At 44.2% G+C, this 16638-nt stretch overlaps 2 protein-coding genes and 1 long non-coding RNA gene across 8 annotated transcripts in view; 1 reads left to right on the top strand and 2 right to left on the bottom strand.

Moving 5' to 3' along the window:
• The window catches only part of LSM3 (LSM3 homolog, U6 small nuclear RNA and mRNA degradation associated), a 122060-nt gene extending 118516 nt beyond the window's left edge, over nt 1-3544 (bottom strand). Inside the window, exons 1-2 of one of the 4 annotated variants that reach the window (XM_058725870.1) lie at nt 3402-3544; nt 1091-1201 (exon numbers count right to left, since the gene is read on the bottom strand). In XM_058725870.1, the coding sequence (XP_058581853.1) occupies nt 1091-1201; nt 3402-3422 (132 nt within the window). In that variant the 5' untranslated portion in view covers nt 3423-3544. Of the gene's footprint in view, nt 1-1090; nt 1202-2819; nt 3052-3401 lie in introns of those variants that run through there. The other 3 variants (XM_058725868.1, XM_058725866.1, XM_058725869.1) reach the window with 3 other exon arrangements.
• Nucleotides 3545-3708: 164 nt separating this feature from the next.
• XPC (XPC complex subunit, DNA damage recognition and repair factor) overlaps nt 3709-16638 on the top strand; it is a 29200-nt gene continuing 16270 nt past the window's right edge. For all 3 annotated transcript variants that reach the window (XM_058725856.1, XM_058725858.1, XM_058725859.1), the window contains exons 1-5: nt 3709-3837; nt 9364-9556; nt 11904-12022; nt 14996-15119; nt 16134-16218. In XM_058725856.1, coding sequence (XP_058581839.1) covers nt 3735-3837; nt 9364-9556; nt 11904-12022; nt 14996-15119; nt 16134-16218 — 624 coding nt within the window. In that variant the 5' untranslated portion in view covers nt 3709-3734. The remainder of the gene's footprint in view (nt 3838-9363; nt 9557-11903; nt 12023-14995; nt 15120-16133; nt 16219-16638) is intronic.
• LOC131509769 (uncharacterized) lies at nt 8534-9452 on the bottom strand. The gene is made up of 2 exons (XR_009260690.1): nt 9340-9452; nt 8534-9259 (listed from the first exon to the last, which is right to left on the bottom strand). It is a non-coding gene; the product is annotated as an uncharacterized LOC131509769 (long non-coding RNA).

Below are 16638 nucleotides of genomic sequence, written 5' to 3'. Positions count from 1 at the left end.
ATACAAAACACTTATAATAAAAGCACCTGGAATGTAATTAATGTTCAACAAATATGAGCCGTTTTAAATCACTTTAAGGTAGAATGATGGTAGTAAAAACAATACATACAGGTGAGTGACAAGTTGTCAAGAAAAGACAAAACCTTCAGTATACTCTCTTTATGAATAAATAGGACCACTTCAAGGGACCAATCCTATAGAAATACGTACAGATATACACAAAGAAATATGCATAAAAATACATACTGCAGACTTATTTACAGCAGCAAGAAATGGAAAACAATCTAAAAACCACTTTTACAATACACAGAATTCTATGCAGTCCTTAAAAAGAATAAAGGAGGGGCGTCTGGGTGACTCAGTTGAGCCTGCAACTCTTGATTTCAGCTCAGGTCATGATCCCAGGGTTGGGGGATCAGGCTCTGTGCTGAGCGTGGAGCCTGCTTAAGATTCTCTTTTCCTTTGCCCCTCTCCCCAGCTCACGCTCATTCGCTCTCTAAAAAAAATAAAGCTGAATGGAGATTTATATGCATTCATGATGAATAATTTCCAGGAAAGATTAAGTGAAAAAGAAAGCTGCTCAAAAATATGTACAGCAAGATCCCAGTTTTATTTACAGGTGGTGTATATAGTGCAAATACATGCGTGGGATCACATGTATATGTATTTATGTGTAAATATATAGAAAAGACCTAAAAGATCACAGACCCAATTTCTAAGTGGCTAGCAAAAGAAAAAAATGGGATTTCACCTTTTACTCTATGTACTTCTGTGCTATTTAATTTTTCTCACAAGAAAACGCAAACTTATGTACATATCAGTAACTGATAGAACGTTTAAATAAGAATGGAGAATAAATGCTATTTGCAAATAAATAGAAAAAATGAAAGAAATGTTAGAAAAAATATTAAAGAGGTGAATTAAATGAAGTTGTACTTGACTTGTAGAAATATGGGTGACCTTCCACCTTCTTATCTACATTCAAAATACTCTTCTACATCAGTCAGTGTTTATATTTCAAGGGGGTAGTGGTAGGGAGGCATGACAGAGAAATCATCTGATTTCAAGGTAATTTAATAAATTTACTTACATGTAATCTGCCTCGAAGCTCTCTGTCATTCCTCATTTTCACATAAATTCGCTCATCCAGGCTGAGCCTGATGAGATCCAGGGGCTCCTCTACGGTGTTGGTGGTTTGTTGCTGATGAAAGAAACAGGCTTAGTAATACAGTACTAGCGAGTGCAATGTTCAAGTCATTGTTGCCCTGTATGACGGTGGGCAAGTTACTTAACACCTCAAAGCCTCAGTCTCAGACTCTGTAAAATGTGGATGAAGATAGCGCCTACCTAATACTGTTGTTGTGAGGCTCAAAGGGCATATTATGAAAGCTTAAAACAGTGCCTGGATCATAGTGAGTGCTATGTAAGTGAAGGCTGAAACACACGTACACAGGAAGGAGTTATACAGCAAAATAAGCATGTACTTTGTTCTCTCAAAATCCAAAGTGCCTGACCCAATTTCAGGGTACAGGAAGTCACTGTCTGGGACTTCAACCTTACCTCAAATTTCATTTAGTGATTTGAAAATATGTCATTTAATGATTACCACACACTAATCAGAATGCCAAGGAGAGATTCAATCTGGGGCAGGTTGAGTTTAGGGTGCCAACTGGCCGCTAAGATGAATATATTTAGCAGGGAGTATTGAATACTGGTTGAAAGCACTAGCTTTGAAGTCAGGCAGTGTGTGTTCAACTCCTGAATCTGAAACTTGTGAATTCGGATAAAAAAAAAAAAAAAAATCATGCCATCTCTGAGCATCAGCTTCCTTGTTCGTAAAATGAGGAAGCCATAATCTTCCCTTCATGATTCTTGCAAGGACTGGATGAGCTAATGTATTAAGTTAACGTATTAAGTGTATTCACAATAGTAAGTGGCAAACTGAAAGTACTTAAAAATGGTTCTTGTTATTTCCAATTGAAGAACTGCTGGAAATATAGGTCCCAGAGAGATCAGGGCTAGGATGACTTGGGAGTCACCCAAATGCAAGGGATGGGTAGGCAGGAAAGTTGGTAAGATTATTCAAGGAGTTTCTTTGGTGAGTACATCAGGCCAGTGGCAGAATGCGACTGAACGTTACAGGCTCTACAGTCTTAAAAAAGCTAGAATGAAAAAAAAAAAAAAATTCCTAACCTCAACTGGTCCTCAATACCAATTAAACAGGTGATTGTCAAAGACCAGCTAACCAACTACTACATTACGGTAGAGCGGTCAGTCTCTGCCCTCAAGGAGTCCATTCTAGTGGGGAGAGGGGTATGAATAAATATATAGTAATACTACAAGAACAGACACAGCACAGAGCCCTACTGCTCGTTTGGCTATAGTCTACAATACCCACTGTCCATACTTTTCATCCTGTAGCTTTAAATTTGCCTTTTCAAAGAAGCCTCCCTGATTAACCCGTTCATTCCCTCAATAAATATTTGTTCAGGGTTTCCAGCACTGTTCTGAACCTGGAAGACAGAATGGTGAACAAAACCCTGCTCTTAAGGATCTCACATTCGAGTGGGGAAAGACAGACGTTGAACATCGAAGGGTCTACTTAACATGAACAAATGACATGCTACGAAAAAAAATAAAGCAGACTGGGAAAGAGTGCTATTTTATGCAAGTGGCCAGATAAATCCTTGTTGATGAGGTGAAATTTCAGGAGGAAGCTAGGTTGTGGCCTGATCCACAAATATATCTTAGGAAGAGCATTTTCGGGAAAAGGAGACAAGATGAGAAAGCCTGGAGTACCATCATATTATTTTATATACCAGGTCCTTGCTTGTTTTCTTCATGCCACATCACAGTTCCTACATATTGCAAGTTTGTTTACTCATCTGCCCTTCCAGAGAACATAAGCTCCAAGTGGGGACAGGGCTCACGTTTGTCAATGCCGGTGTCCCTGGTGCTTAGAGCGGAGTCTAACCATACAAGTTGATGTTTACTACTCATTTGCTGAACGAGTAACAACCGTTGCGCTCACAATAGTAACTCTTTAGCTTTATTATCACCTTTTCTATCAAAATCCCGACATCTCCGTGAGGCAGGCAGGGATAATCATTCCCATACCACTGATGAAGATGAGATACAAGGGAAAGGAAGTGACGAGTGTGAAGAATAATTAGTTTTCAGGCGGGCTTCCAAGGGGAAACCATCTCAGGGCGTGAGACAAAATTCGGGGGGGCGCGGTTACCAAAGGGAAGATTAAAAGCCGTGATAACCTAGAAACAGGGCGGCATGAAGGCCACCTTTCGGTGAGCTTGGAGAAAGTAACCCTGGGACGCAAAGCCGAACAGGGTGAGGGCTAGCAGTGGAAAAGCCGCTCTGTAGAGAGCCCCTCAAAACACGCTCACCTGGTCCACGTCGTCCGCCATGCTTCAAACCCTGCGCTCTTTCCTGCCTCTCGCGAGAGTACGCGAGCCGCTCGCGCGCCCCCCTCCCCCTGCCACTGTCTCCGGAAACGCGAAAATACAATGAGCCGGAAGTAGAGAGAAATTCGCTCTGCGCCGTCTTGCTTTGTACACTTTGTATTGGTCATTCGAGGCTGAGGCTGGGGCGGAGCTTCATCGGCGTAGACTTGGCCTATAAGGAAAGGGCTGGCGATGCCTCGCCCCGCTGGAGGCGGAGCTTGCGCTCCCATTCCCGCGGCTTAGTGCGTCAATCTCCGGGAGACTTGCCTGGGCAACATGGTTCGGAAGCGTGCGGCTGGTAGGGAGCCGCAGGGACGTGAACCGTGCGGCCGGAAGGCCAAGGGCAAGAGCACGGCCCGGCGTGAGGAGAAGGAGGCGGGTGAGAGCGAGACCGAGCCGGGCTTAGGGGTAGATGCTCATGCTCAAGGAGGGCAGGAAACAAGGTGCGGGGGGGGGGGGGGGCTGACTTCTGGAGGTGAGGGGGCGGAGAATACCCTGTTTGCCTTGAGCGGAGCCGGCGTTAACGGCGGCCCGGGGAGGCGGGCGGTTGTGCCACTGCTTGGGTCCTCACCGACGTCGCTGTGCTTTAGTCCTCGGGAGGCCTGATGCGCCCTGGGGGTTCCCCTGGAGCTCAACCTGACCATTGGCTCTCCGGCGTTGCCTCTTTCCTGCTCCCTGTTGCCCACAGGATGCTGTCCAGCCTCCTGCAGATGCAAAGGGCTGAATAGGGGAAAAGGCATTACAGTTATTTTGTGGCCCCCAGAAGACGGATGGACCAGAGTGCTGTAATGTGCGGACTCCCAGAATAATATCTTCAGTTAAATCTCACCCCAGAGTTCCAGATTCGGATCCAACCTGACTTCTCCACCTGGATATCGAATAGGTTTCTTATATTCGTCAAGGGCAAAGCAAAACTCTTGCTTTTCCCCTTTAAGCCTGTTTCTTCCCCACCTTTTCCCGTTCAATAAATGATCCCTTCACCCACTTGTTAAAGCAAGGCTCTCCTTTTCATTATACGTGCACATCTAATCCGTCAGCAGGTTCTACCAATCCAACCTCAGAACTGTATCTCAGATCCCTCCACTTCTCTTTATTTACGTGGTTACAGTCCCTGCGAAGCCACCATCACTTTTCAGTTGAAGGACCACAGTTGCTTTACTGGTCTCCCTACTTCCCCACTTCTCTGCAATGGTTTTCCACCTGGCAGCCCAAATGATTAAAAAAAAAAAAAAAAAAAAAATCAGATCGTGCCATGTTCCTACCTCAAACCTGTGGCTTCCCATTGCTCTTGGCCTAAAATCCAAATTCCTTACCATGGCCTGCAAGACTTTACATGATTTGGCTGCTGCTACTTCTGTTGTCTTTTAGGACTCTTTGCCAGATACCCTCCTTATTGGCTTCCTTTCTCTTCCTCAAATATGCCATGTTATTTCTCACCTTGAGCCTTTGCCTTTGATATTCCTTCTTCCTGCAATGTTCTCCCATGGCTCTAGGGTGGCTGATTTCTTCTGTTCCTTCACATCTGAACTTACACTGCTTTGAGTGTCTGATCTAAGGTGATCCTTACCAGGTACTCCTTCACAGGCCCTCACAGCCTCTGTTGCATAATGTAATGATCTTGTTAATTTATTTGCTTCCTTTTAGGGTAGCCCGTCTTACTACCATTTAAGTTTATGCAAATGTGTCTTATTTTTTGCTGTGTCCTGTATTGTCCTCTCCCTCCTCCCTGCATATGCCAAGTGCTCAATAAATGTTTTCAATAATTGCATAGTGCATGCTGTAGAAGGGATTTCTGGCATTCCTAAAATAATCTGAATAGAAGTTTAGGTAACCAACAAGGACTCCTATGACACTAGGTTCAATACTATGATTATATAAGTTCAACATTCATTAGTAAATAGGCAAATGGAAGTCATTTCCAAACTTAGAAGGTAATTTACCCCACAGTTAATGCTGTGAGTTCCATTTTATTGATTTACTCATTCAGGTAATTTACCTTTACACAAAGGTAAATTGCCCTTTACACAAAGTATTCAAGACAGTGATATTTTGGAAGAAGGTAGCAGGCTTTGTGGCTTTTGAAGGAACAATCAGGTTTGGAGAGATTGGGAAATGCTCTCTGAAGGAGATACATTTGATCTGTGACTTTAAGGATGGGTAACATTTCAGCTATGGCTGTGAAAAGGGGTTGCTATTGCAGTCAGAGGGAATGTATTCTGAGTATGTGGCACTTCAGGAGTTCGAAGTTTTAACCTGATGGAAATGCCACCTGCCTGGGTACCATTTCTTCCAGCTTAATACTTGATCTGGACTCCAGGTTGGTGCAACTTAGTAGTTATATGCACTGGTGCAAATTATTTTGGACAAATAGTTTACCTCTCTGAACCTCATCTCTGAAACACAATACTACCTTTCAGGGTAGTTGTGTTTGCGAGTGAGGTAGAAGCATCTGCCACGGTCCACGTCAGGTAATCAGATGGGCTACCTTCTATCGGTTCGGCCTAGGTGTAGGTGAGGAAGCACCCAGGCATGAGTCAGACCCTGCTAGCTAGAGGAGCTTGGCAGTAAGTTCTCTTCAAGGAAGAGTTACAATCTTTGCTGTGGTTGGGTCGGAGAACAGTCTGGTTGTGGATTGGGCTACAGTTCACACTGATTTGATGACTTTACAGTATAGTTTCTGAGCACCTAATTGCATGCCAAAGAAGGTGACACTTGGCTGCTTTCAACGTTTAGGGACAAAGAAAACAGTCTTCCACATTATTTCCTTGTTTCTATTAGGGCATGTCTAATTTCTTTATGTTTCTTCCCTATGTTAATGCTTTTGTCGCTGTGAATCATTAATTCCTTCAATAAATATTTACTGAGCACCTGCTATGTCCAGGCACTGTTCTCAGACCTGGAATTAATAGTAGTGAACAGGACAGTCAAGATCCCTGTTCTCGTGATGCTTACAATCTGTGGGGGAGGTGGGGGGGGGCAGACAATAACAACTTAATAAATTAATAAACAACTTAATAAATTAATAACAACTTAAATAAATTCATGCAGCGATAAGAGTTACGCTCTTATCCTCTAAGAGGAAGAAGCAGCTAAGTCAGAATTGGTAGTCAAGGAAGGCCTCTTTGAGGAGGTGATTGATAGTTTGAACGAATTACTGAATGTCCTGAAGGAGCCATTCATAGGAAGTTCTGAGGGAAGGCAGAGGAAGCTGTAAGTTTTAACAACTTAGGAGGAAATGAAATGAGCTTGGCCGGTTGGCTGGACACAGTGAGTGGGGGGCGAGTGGTAGAAATTGAAGTGGGAGAGGTGGGCAGGACTCTTAGTTTGGAGACCAAACTAAGTTTGTATTTTATTCTAAGCACTATGGGATGCCGCTGGCAGTTTTAAGCAGGTATTATTAAATCTCACTGGAAGGTCAAGTAGACCATGTGGTAATTCCTGCCTTTCTGAAATAACCACATTGGCCTCAAGGAGGCTGGTTAGGTAACTCTAGATCTTGGAGAGTGCTAGAAAATAGCTCTCTGGATTCTCTGGGTCCCAAAAACCCATAAAGAATAAAGAAAAAAAATAACCTATGTTTCTACCATCCAGAAAGAAGCACCACTGAATAGTGGTATATTTTGTTCAAGTTTGTTTTTCTAAGTAGTGGAAACCACACAGTAAAAACATATTTGCTTGCTTAACATTTTATTAGATGTCATTTTCCTTTGTCTTAAAAGGTGACTGAATTACCTTCCATTGTGTGACTGTACATAATTATTATGTCATGGTTGGGCATTCAGATTTTTAAAATTTGGGGGTATTACAGTAGCCACGCCCCCCCATCTGCAGGGATATGTTCCAAAGTCCCCCCTCCCCCCACAACAGTGGATGCCTGAAACACAGATAGTACTGAACCCTGTATATGCTGTTTTTTTCCTAGACTCCATACCTATGATAAAGTTTAATTGATAAAACTAGGCACAGTAAGAGATTGGCAACACTAATAATGAATAGAAGTTCAAACAATATATTGTAATAAAAGTTAATGTTTATTTTTGATAGAGAGAGGGAGAGTGTGAGCAGGGGAGGGCAGAGAGAGGGAGACACAGAATCCGAATCCAAAGCAGGCTCCAGAGCCTGACGTGGGGCTTGATCTCACAAACCATGAGATCTTGACTTGAGCCAAAGTTAGATGCTTACTTAACCTACTGAGCCACCTAGGTGCCCCAGCCTTCTGATTCTTATGTGAGGCGATAATATGCCTAACGGATGAGGTAAATAACAGGCATTGTGACGTAGCCTTAGGCCACTGTTGACCTTTAGGAGTTTGTCTGGAGGTTCGGTTGTTCCTCGCTGCAGTTGAGTAGTGGGTTGAGTGGGAAACTAAAACCACGGGTAAGGGGGAATTACTGTATGAATGAGGATACTATGGGCATCTTTTTGATTCACGGTTTTTTTGTTTCCTTTCTTGCCCCCCTTTTAACTCCTCTACCTCTCTCTTCAAAGCACAGAAACACAATTGTGTGTTTTAAGCAACCAAAAAAGTTTGGTGAGGAGGAAACAGTGCTTTTGAAGTATCCTCTCGCGTGCATTTTTAGATTAGTAAAAATGAAAGAGTTTCACATCTGTTTGTTTTACATCTATTCATAGAGGGCTGAGAAGCGTTAAAGATCCAGAAATTCTGACACCCTACTCAAACTGTCAAGTCATAAACCCTCAAGCAGCTTTTGGCCGTGGAATAAGGAATGTCTCCAGATTCTAAATATTTTTGAAATTGTTTGTTTCCATTAAAATGTTCAAAACACAAGAATGCAGAGTCCTTTTATAAAACATTCTAAAGAAATTGATCTGTGATTTTATCTAGCATTAGAACATATGTTCCACTATAATGAGAAATTTATGAAAATTATGACCATCATAGGGTTTTTACCCATGCAAAAGTATATTCTTGGGGAATGTAAGTAAGTATCCATAGAGTCAGTAAGACAAACCATAAATGGAACGAATCAATCTGATACTAGGTTAATACTGCTGCACCTCAATAAAGGCTAAAGTATTTTTGTTTTCCAAAATTAATTGAAGCAGAGTCATGCAAAGGCAAAGGAGGATTCTTTATTTCAGATTCAGGATTGATTATTTTTATGAACATGTTTGCAAAATAGAAGCTATCTTCCCCTGCCGTGTTACTATTTATTAAAAGTTGATTTACTGATACCTGTTAAGAAACAGACTGTACTTCTAGATACCCTAATTTAACGAAAGCCAGCAGCTTGTGCCTTTTTAAAATTTCCCTTTAACAAAAACCAACAATGATTATTTTAAGGAAACAAAGGTATTTCTGAATTACTACTGTTATTCCAACCCTAAGTTTGCTGAGGTGGTTGGTAAATGAGTGCCTTTGGGTTAGATTGGAAAGGTTTCATAACTGTTTTGAGCAGGGTTTGGTTGTGAAAGGTGGCAGAAACATGGATTCGTAGCAGTAGGGTTGTGGTAAAACTTGGACATGCTTATGAACTCCAAACATTTCACTTAGAAGTGAGTTACCGCTAAAATAAATAGTCTTGGCAGGTAGTCAATAAGCAAGGTGCTCATAGCAGATTGATGTACTTTCCCTCCTGGATACTAGCTGCAGTTTGAGATTTGAAAGCTAGATTTTTGAGTCATGTGGCAGTGTCTGCCGTCCCAGGAGGAGTAGAATAAAATGCTGGTAAAAGGAGTGAGTTTTTACTGTGAGTGTGGGTGTAAGTTGGAGTGGAGACAGAAGGCTGCAGGCTGGTTGCTGAACAGATGGGACGGTGACCCGGTGACGGAGATGTGGCCTGGAGAGAGGTGACAGAAAGGGGCTTTTCATCACGTGCCTGTGAAAACGCACTGCCTCCACCTTTCCTGTGTCCCTTACCTCATGTTCCATGTGGTCGTCTAGATGTCTTGCAAGATGAGAAACCTCTAAAGAGGAGCCTTCTCTCCAAAGTCTCACGAGAAACGAGGAAGAGAGGTTGCAGTGATCCCGGGGGCCCCGCACACAGTCCAGCCAAAAGGAAGGCGGCCAAGGTGACTGTTAAATCTGAAAATGCCGAGGTGAAGGATGAAGCTCTCAGCGATGGGGAGGACTTCAGGTGAGATGGCTGAGAAGCTTCCTGCCAGGTCTTGATTGCTGCCATCAGGGAGGTGTGAGTAATAAAACCTCCCCTTTTTTGCTTGTCACTAGGATCCGTGCAAAAGACGGGATCTTTAAACTCTTCCAGCTAGAGCTCAGACCACTAGTAAGATTCTTCTTAGCGGTTACAGTTGGCTGTTGAACAGCCAGGCTTGAACCGCAGGGGTCCACTTATATGTGGGTTTGTGTGTGTGTGTGTGTGTGTTTTATGATAAATACAGTAAGCTCTGTAAATGTAGTTTTTCTTCCTTGTGATATTTCAAATAACATTTTCTTTTCTCCAGCTGACCTTATGGTAAGAATACAGCATACGAGACATGTAACATGCAAAATATGTGTTAAACACTGTGTGTGTTATCTATCGGTAAGACTCCCAGTCAACAGAAGCCTAGTAGTAGTTAGTAGTAGTTTTGGGGAGTTAAAAGTTCTGTGCGGATTTTCAATTTTTCAAGGGTATATAGTTTACCTCTCAAACTTTTCAGATAACAGTGACAGTGTGCAGAAAGTGATTTATTTATGGTTACGCAGCTAGATGGTGGCAAAAACCAGGTGAGACCCAGGTCTTCTGACTTGCGGTCCAGTGCTCTTTCTCCTGCATAAAGGTATTCCATTCCGAAAATACTGGCCTGCCATTCCAGCTCTCTCTTGTACTGTCCTCGAGCACACTCTCCTCCCACCCAGCTGGACTTCTTGTCCCTCCTGCTTTGCCACCTGAGTTGTGCTCATTCTTCCCTGTACCTGGAATGTTTTCTTCCACCTAGAAGATGTGGATCAGAATCCATTTGCTTGACAGTTTCATTGATTCTTCTCTCCTCTGGTTTCTTGCAGCATCTCTTACAAGTGTAGCTTGTCTGCCTCGTGTTGTGCTTATTTGTGCCCATGTTACGTACTGCGCCTGCTCCCCTGGAAGCTTCTGAGGCCTGGAACCATTCCTGGTTCGTTTTCATGTGCCCTGTGGCATCTAGGGAAGGGCCTTTTGTTTGGCAGAAACTGAGCAAGATTTTTGCAGTGAATGCACATTCTTAGTAATATGTGGTGGACAGGGATTACAAGCCCAGTGATCTTCCACCTCCCAGGAAAGTTGTGGGGAAGAGAGGAAGAGGAAAACCAGAGGCAGTAGTCCCTTCAAAAACAAATCTTCAATCTTAGTGTTGGCTTTTCCAGCAACCTCCAGTCCTGGCAGAGAACAGTCGCCCAGGAGAGGGCAGCAGTAGACAAGAGCATGAGGAAGCAGGTCAATTTTGCACTCAGTTCATCTCCCTTTCCCTTAGGCTTTCCCTGAATCTGTCTCTGAGCTTACTGTTTCCTGGCTGCCCGTCCGCACTAGTTGGATTCTTTCTCCAGAGAAATCCACATACAGATAGACCAGGATACAGTCAGTTGAAGCTCTGGGACCTCCTTTCCCTTTCTGTTGAGAGTCCACCGCAGTCAAACCCATAGCACACGGACACTTCCGTTACATTCACTCTCAGGAGAAATGTTTTTGTTTCTGTGGCATTGAGAGAGAGAAGCAGGCTAAAAAGGCAAAATGCAGAGTTTTAGAGCTGAAGACTGAGGATCGGTTATTTTAAATGTCTGCGCTGAAATCCGAGACGATGTTACCACCACTGTCAAACATTATAAAAGCTGAAAAGTAACTCAGAGCTCTAAACACATTTTAGAATGTATATGAAATTGCAAAGAGTAGGTTACATATTAACAACCATTTCATCTTGGGCCAGTTAGTCAGCTGTGGCCACTTCCCCGTGTCCTTATTTACTGAACCAGCTAGCTGCCCAAGCTTTTGTTGTTGTGTATGACAGACCTGCATACAGTCACATCCCTGCATACCCTGAAGTTAGAATTCCACTAGCTTCTGTCTCCTTACATCATAATTCTTAAAGTGGGGGGAAACAATTATCTGAGTTGGCTCCTGGTAGGACCAGCAAATGGGAATCCCCTCTTCTCCGTTGTGGTGCCCACCTGCACGTGTAGACACCCAGACGCCACAGCTTTTACTTCTGGAACTCCCATTATTACTGTAGTTCCTTCTGACGTTCCCTGTACCCCCTGCAGGCTCAGCTGCGTTTTCCCTCACACAGCTCTAGGTTGTAGGGTCATTGCCTTCTTTCTGACAGCACATCCAGCGTCAGACTGATGATCAGAGCACATCTTGAGGAGCACTTGGGACCCACGCTGATGGAGGGTATGAGGCTCAGAGCTCACACATCATCTTTACATAATTGCAACAGGTTCTCAGCAAATAGAAGGAGTCCTTCTAGGGTATGGGAATCTTCTTCACCTTCCCTCCTGTGATCTTTACACAGGGACTTTGCCAGTGCCCCCAAGAAGGCACACCATCCAAAGAGAGAGGCTGCTGTGGACAAAGGCAGCTGTGAAGGAGACGAGGAGGAAGAAAGTGACGATGATTGGGAAGAGGTAGAAGGTAAAAACATCAGAGCTGTGTGATTGTGTTTTTCTGGTTGAATCGGCTTAGAGGCATGTCACTTAGTTACCCGTTTTTCCCTTTCGAAACTAAGATCTAATAAGGTTGCAGTAGGGACTTGCTTTTGATGCAAGGAAAAATTCATGACCAGGTTACCGAAAACGTATGGTCTTCCTCTGGTGGCTGTCAGGAGTAGACTGTGAAAGAGAGAGGGAACGTCATCTCGTAGAAAGCACACAGGCTTTGAGTCCTGGGTTCAGAGCCCAGCTTTGTCACTTATAGTGGAGTGAGCAAATCCACCTGTCAGAGCTGAGTTTTTTCACTGATGACATTCAGTAAGCATTGAATGCTCCCTGTGAGCTGTGCACAGGCTAGGATCCAGAACTGTGTTGGCAGAGGAAAGGTTTGCAAATGTAATGGGCCTAAAGCCTCATATATTCACAGTAAGTAGCCGCTAATATTATCATCCCTGATTCCTTCTGTCTAGCTTGACTCTATCTCAGCTCTTGATTTGGAAAATGATTTTTGAAAACCAACAAAAAAAATTTTTTAATGTAGTACATAGACCCCACCTAGATTCCTAACTGTAACATTTGCCATATTGAATGTGTCTTTCTCTCTGCATATATACATTGTAGAACCATTTGAAAGTAAGTTGCAAGGGCGCCGGGGTGGCTCAGTCTCAGGTGGCTCAGTCTCAGGATATGATCTCACAGTTCACCGGGTTAAGCCCCAAATCTGGCTCTGAGCTGACAGTGGGGAGCCTGCTTGGGATTCTCTCCCCCTCTCTCTGCCCCTCTCCTGCTTGTATGCATGCACTGCTCTCTCTGTCTCTGAAAAATAAACATTTAAAAAGAAAATAAGTTGCAGACACCCTGGCACTTTACTTGTAAATACTTCATGCATTTCAAGAATAAGACATTCTCCTACATGATAAAATATTTTCACACCTAAGAAAATGAAAAGTCCCCATTTGTTACAAAAATATCCTTCCTAGGTATGTTTTTGTTTGTTGCTAATCCAGGATCTAAGGTGTGAGCCTTGTATTTGGTTATACCGCTTTAGTCTCCTTTAGTCGAGAACAGTATGTGCTACCCAGCCCTGTTTTTTTACTTGTGGAACACTGCTGTTTTTGAAGAGTCGTGGCCTCTTCTTTTGTGGGATGTCTCATAGTCTAGTTTTGTCTGACAGACAGTCACACATCTCAGAGTGGTGGTAATGGGTTTCAGTGTCTCTTGGTTTCTTATACATGTAAGGTTTACCTGAATTTAGGTTCAGCTCTTAATACTGCATCCGTTAAGAGGCACCTAATATCAGGTTGTCCTACTAGTGACGCAAAGTTCGGTCGTGTAAGGTGGTCCTGCCAGGTTGCAACAATATAAAGGTACATTTTTTCCTCTTTAATTAGCCGTTTCGGGTGGTACTAAAGAATTTCTTTTTAATGTTTCTTTTTGAGAGAGAACACACACCTGTGTGTGGGGAAGGGGCAGAGAGAGAGGGAGACAGAGGATCTGAAGCAGACTCTGCATTGTCAACAGAGAGCCTGATGCGGGGCTCAAACTCACAAACAGTGAGATTGTGACCTGAGCTGAAGTCAGACACTTAACCCATTGAGCCCCCCCGGTGCCCCTACTTAATGGTTTTAGTATGTTTTGATCTTTACCAAGTCAGAGATTATTACACTGAGCATTGCAAAATGGAATATTCTGAATCTGTCATTTCATATTCATTGATCAGGTGACTTTGATCTGTAAAGAACTTTCTCTTTTAAGAATTTATTTTGAGTATCGCTGTGGACTCAGATATTTTAAAAATTGAAATATGTTATCAGTTATTATTGTTATACTTTTTGATCTTCAGACTGTCCCAGATTTGGCTCGTGGGAGCCCCTTTAAGCCAGTTACCCTGCTGTGTCCTGTTGCTCTGGCCTTACTCATTTTTGAGAACATTTTCGTTTTCTGGCACAACAAGATGTGCCAGGCCCACCCTATACTTTTCTTGCTCCAGACCTATAATCAGCTTTTGTTTCTGCAGGAAGTCCTGGCTCTTTTCAGTAGGGACCCGTATATACAAACCAGGTCTTGACATTAGGTGTGTTCATTACCAACGGGGTGTCAGTGCGTCTGGACCCACAGCCACTTTATTTATTTTTTTTTTTTTCAACGTTTTTTTTTTTTTTATTTATTTTTGGGACAGAGAGAGACAGAGCATGAACGGGGGAGGGGCAGAGAGAGAGGGAGACACAGAATCGGAAACAGGCTCCAGGCTCCGAGCCATCGGCCCAGAGCCTGACGCGGGGCTCGAACTCACGGACCGCGAGATCGTGACCTGGCTGAAGTCGGACGCTTAACCGACTGCGCCACCCAGGCGCCCCATGGACCCACAGCCACTTTAAAAGGGCCTTTGCTGATGACATTCACAGTTAGATCCAGTTCAGTGAATTCAGTTTATGTCAGCTAGCGTTTACAAGTGATGCAGGGGATAAAGAGAAAAAAAGATGCATTCCTCGTCATTACAAGTTTGCGGTTGGGGCTGTGAAGACCCCTCAGTCATTCCTCTATACAGAGCAAATTGTGATATGTGTTACTGTAGTAAAACAGAGAATAGAAAATTGTTCTTGTTTGGCACTTTTTTTTTCCCTTGGATAAAGGCTAAGTCTCTACTAAAACACATACTTGAGCATCAGCTCCTTGATACCAGAGATCTGTATTTAATTCAACTCAGTGTTTCTGTGCCCTAGTTTCCTGTGTCTCTGGGTTGCTGTTCAATCAAGTTCAATGAGCAACAAAGTAAAACAGCACAGTGTGTGGCATTTTTGAGGTACTCAAAAACATGATAGGAGTAGGGGACTCCTGCCTCGCATCTGTCCTGTTCTGTTCCTTACTCCCTCCATCTCAGCAGAACTCAATTTTGTTCGTGTGATCGCTGTTATAATAATTATTATCACTGATTTTTGAATATTTTTGTTGATAGAACTTAGTGAGCCTGTGCCGAGTGATGCAGGAGAAAATGCAGCCTTCTCTAAATCTGTCCTGCCTGTGAAGCCAGTGGAGATAGAAATTGAAACACCCCAGCAGGCAAAAGCCAGAGAAAGAAGGTAAGATTAGGCATTTGCTTCTAGATTCCTGTCGCATATAATCAGCAAGAGCTGCTATGTGACGAGAGCTTTTGAGAAACACGTAGGAGACCAGGGCTGAGTACCAAAGTGGTCAGGAGCCTTAGGTGGGAGAGCCCTGGGGTCACCTTTAGGACTTGAACAAGAATCTTGGTTTGTTCTCTGGCTGGGGCAGGGCGTGGAGAGAGAGGAAACTCTTAGGTATTAACATCTGTTGTGTCCAAGGGCTCTGCGGGTTGTCTGTTAACTTAAACTTTAAGGTAGTTTGTGGGTGAGGACCTGGGCGCTCCGAGAAATTCGGTAAAGTTTTAGGAGTCACTCAGACAGGAAGTGGATGAGCCAAGATCTAAATCCCTCTCCATCCAACTTGACCCTCTTCTTGTCGCACCACATCACACTGCACGATTTGAGGCAGTGCCCCACTGTGGTAGGGAGCCCCCATTCCATCCCTAGGTTCCTGGGACCGCTGTAGCCCCTGGTGGCTTGGGAATGTGTAACACCACACCTTGTAGTTAATGGCCAATGACTCCCGCTGTGTGACAGGCACATCATCAGGCACGAAGAAAGGAGATGATAGAAGTCATTCAAGAAGTGTGAAGTTGGCTTATGGATGCAGGGGACACCGGCATGAGAGACCTCTTACAGCAGAGCAGCACCAACAAATGAGTGTGCACCAATGTAGCACAAAAGTACCCATGCTAAGGGAGGGAATCCGTAATCGGGAGGTCAGACAGGCAGAGAGGACTGCTTGGAGGATGTGCACTTCAAAGCACGTCTGTGCGGCGTGTCAGGTAGAGAAAGTCTAGGCATTTAGGCGAGAAGGACCAGAAAATCTGCAGAAGGTAGCCAGCTTGCAGATTCGCCTGCACAACCTCGTGCGGGAAAACAAGGGGCGCCATTCATGAGACATCACAAGGGAAAGGAAGTGACTGGGGGCTGGGGTCAGGCGTCGCCCGTCTCCCACTTCATCCTCGGATTTTTCCATATGCATGGCAGTGAAAGGATAAAAATGGAGTTTGAGACATACCTTCGGAGGATGATGAACCGTTTCAGTAAAGAAGTCCGTGAGGACACACACAAGGTAAGGGCAGGGGTGAAAGGACAGTGTCCTCTCTGTCAAGGCAAGGTGGTGCGGTGCCAGAACTTTGGTCTCAGTGAAGCCTGGGAATAAGGAAAGGGATCGGCGTGGGTTGAGCAGCGGAGGAAGGCTTTATTGAAGAGAAAGGGCAGAGGACAGAGGCTGGGGGGACTGCCCAGGCCGAGCTGAGGGCACATGGCGGGACGACCAGTGTGTCTGCATCTTGGGGGGTGCGTGCCTGGGAGGCCTGTGGAGAGCGAGGGAAGGGCACTTTGATGTCCCTCGGGTCGGCAGCGGCAGCCAGAGGAGGTAGAGACGGCAGAGGTGGAAGAGACCCGTGTGTCTGCAGCAGCCGCAGAAATATGGAGGTGAGGTGAATGCAGAGCAAGGACAGTGAAGAGATGAGACCCCTCCCCCCCCGCC

This window comes from Neofelis nebulosa, chromosome 4 (genome assembly GCF_028018385.1).
Source record: "Neofelis nebulosa isolate mNeoNeb1 chromosome 4, mNeoNeb1.pri, whole genome shotgun sequence".
NCBI lineage: Eukaryota > Metazoa > Chordata > Mammalia > Carnivora > Felidae > Neofelis > Neofelis nebulosa.
Note: the sequence above shows the minus strand (reverse complement) of the source record. Positions and strands in the feature narration are given on the sequence as shown.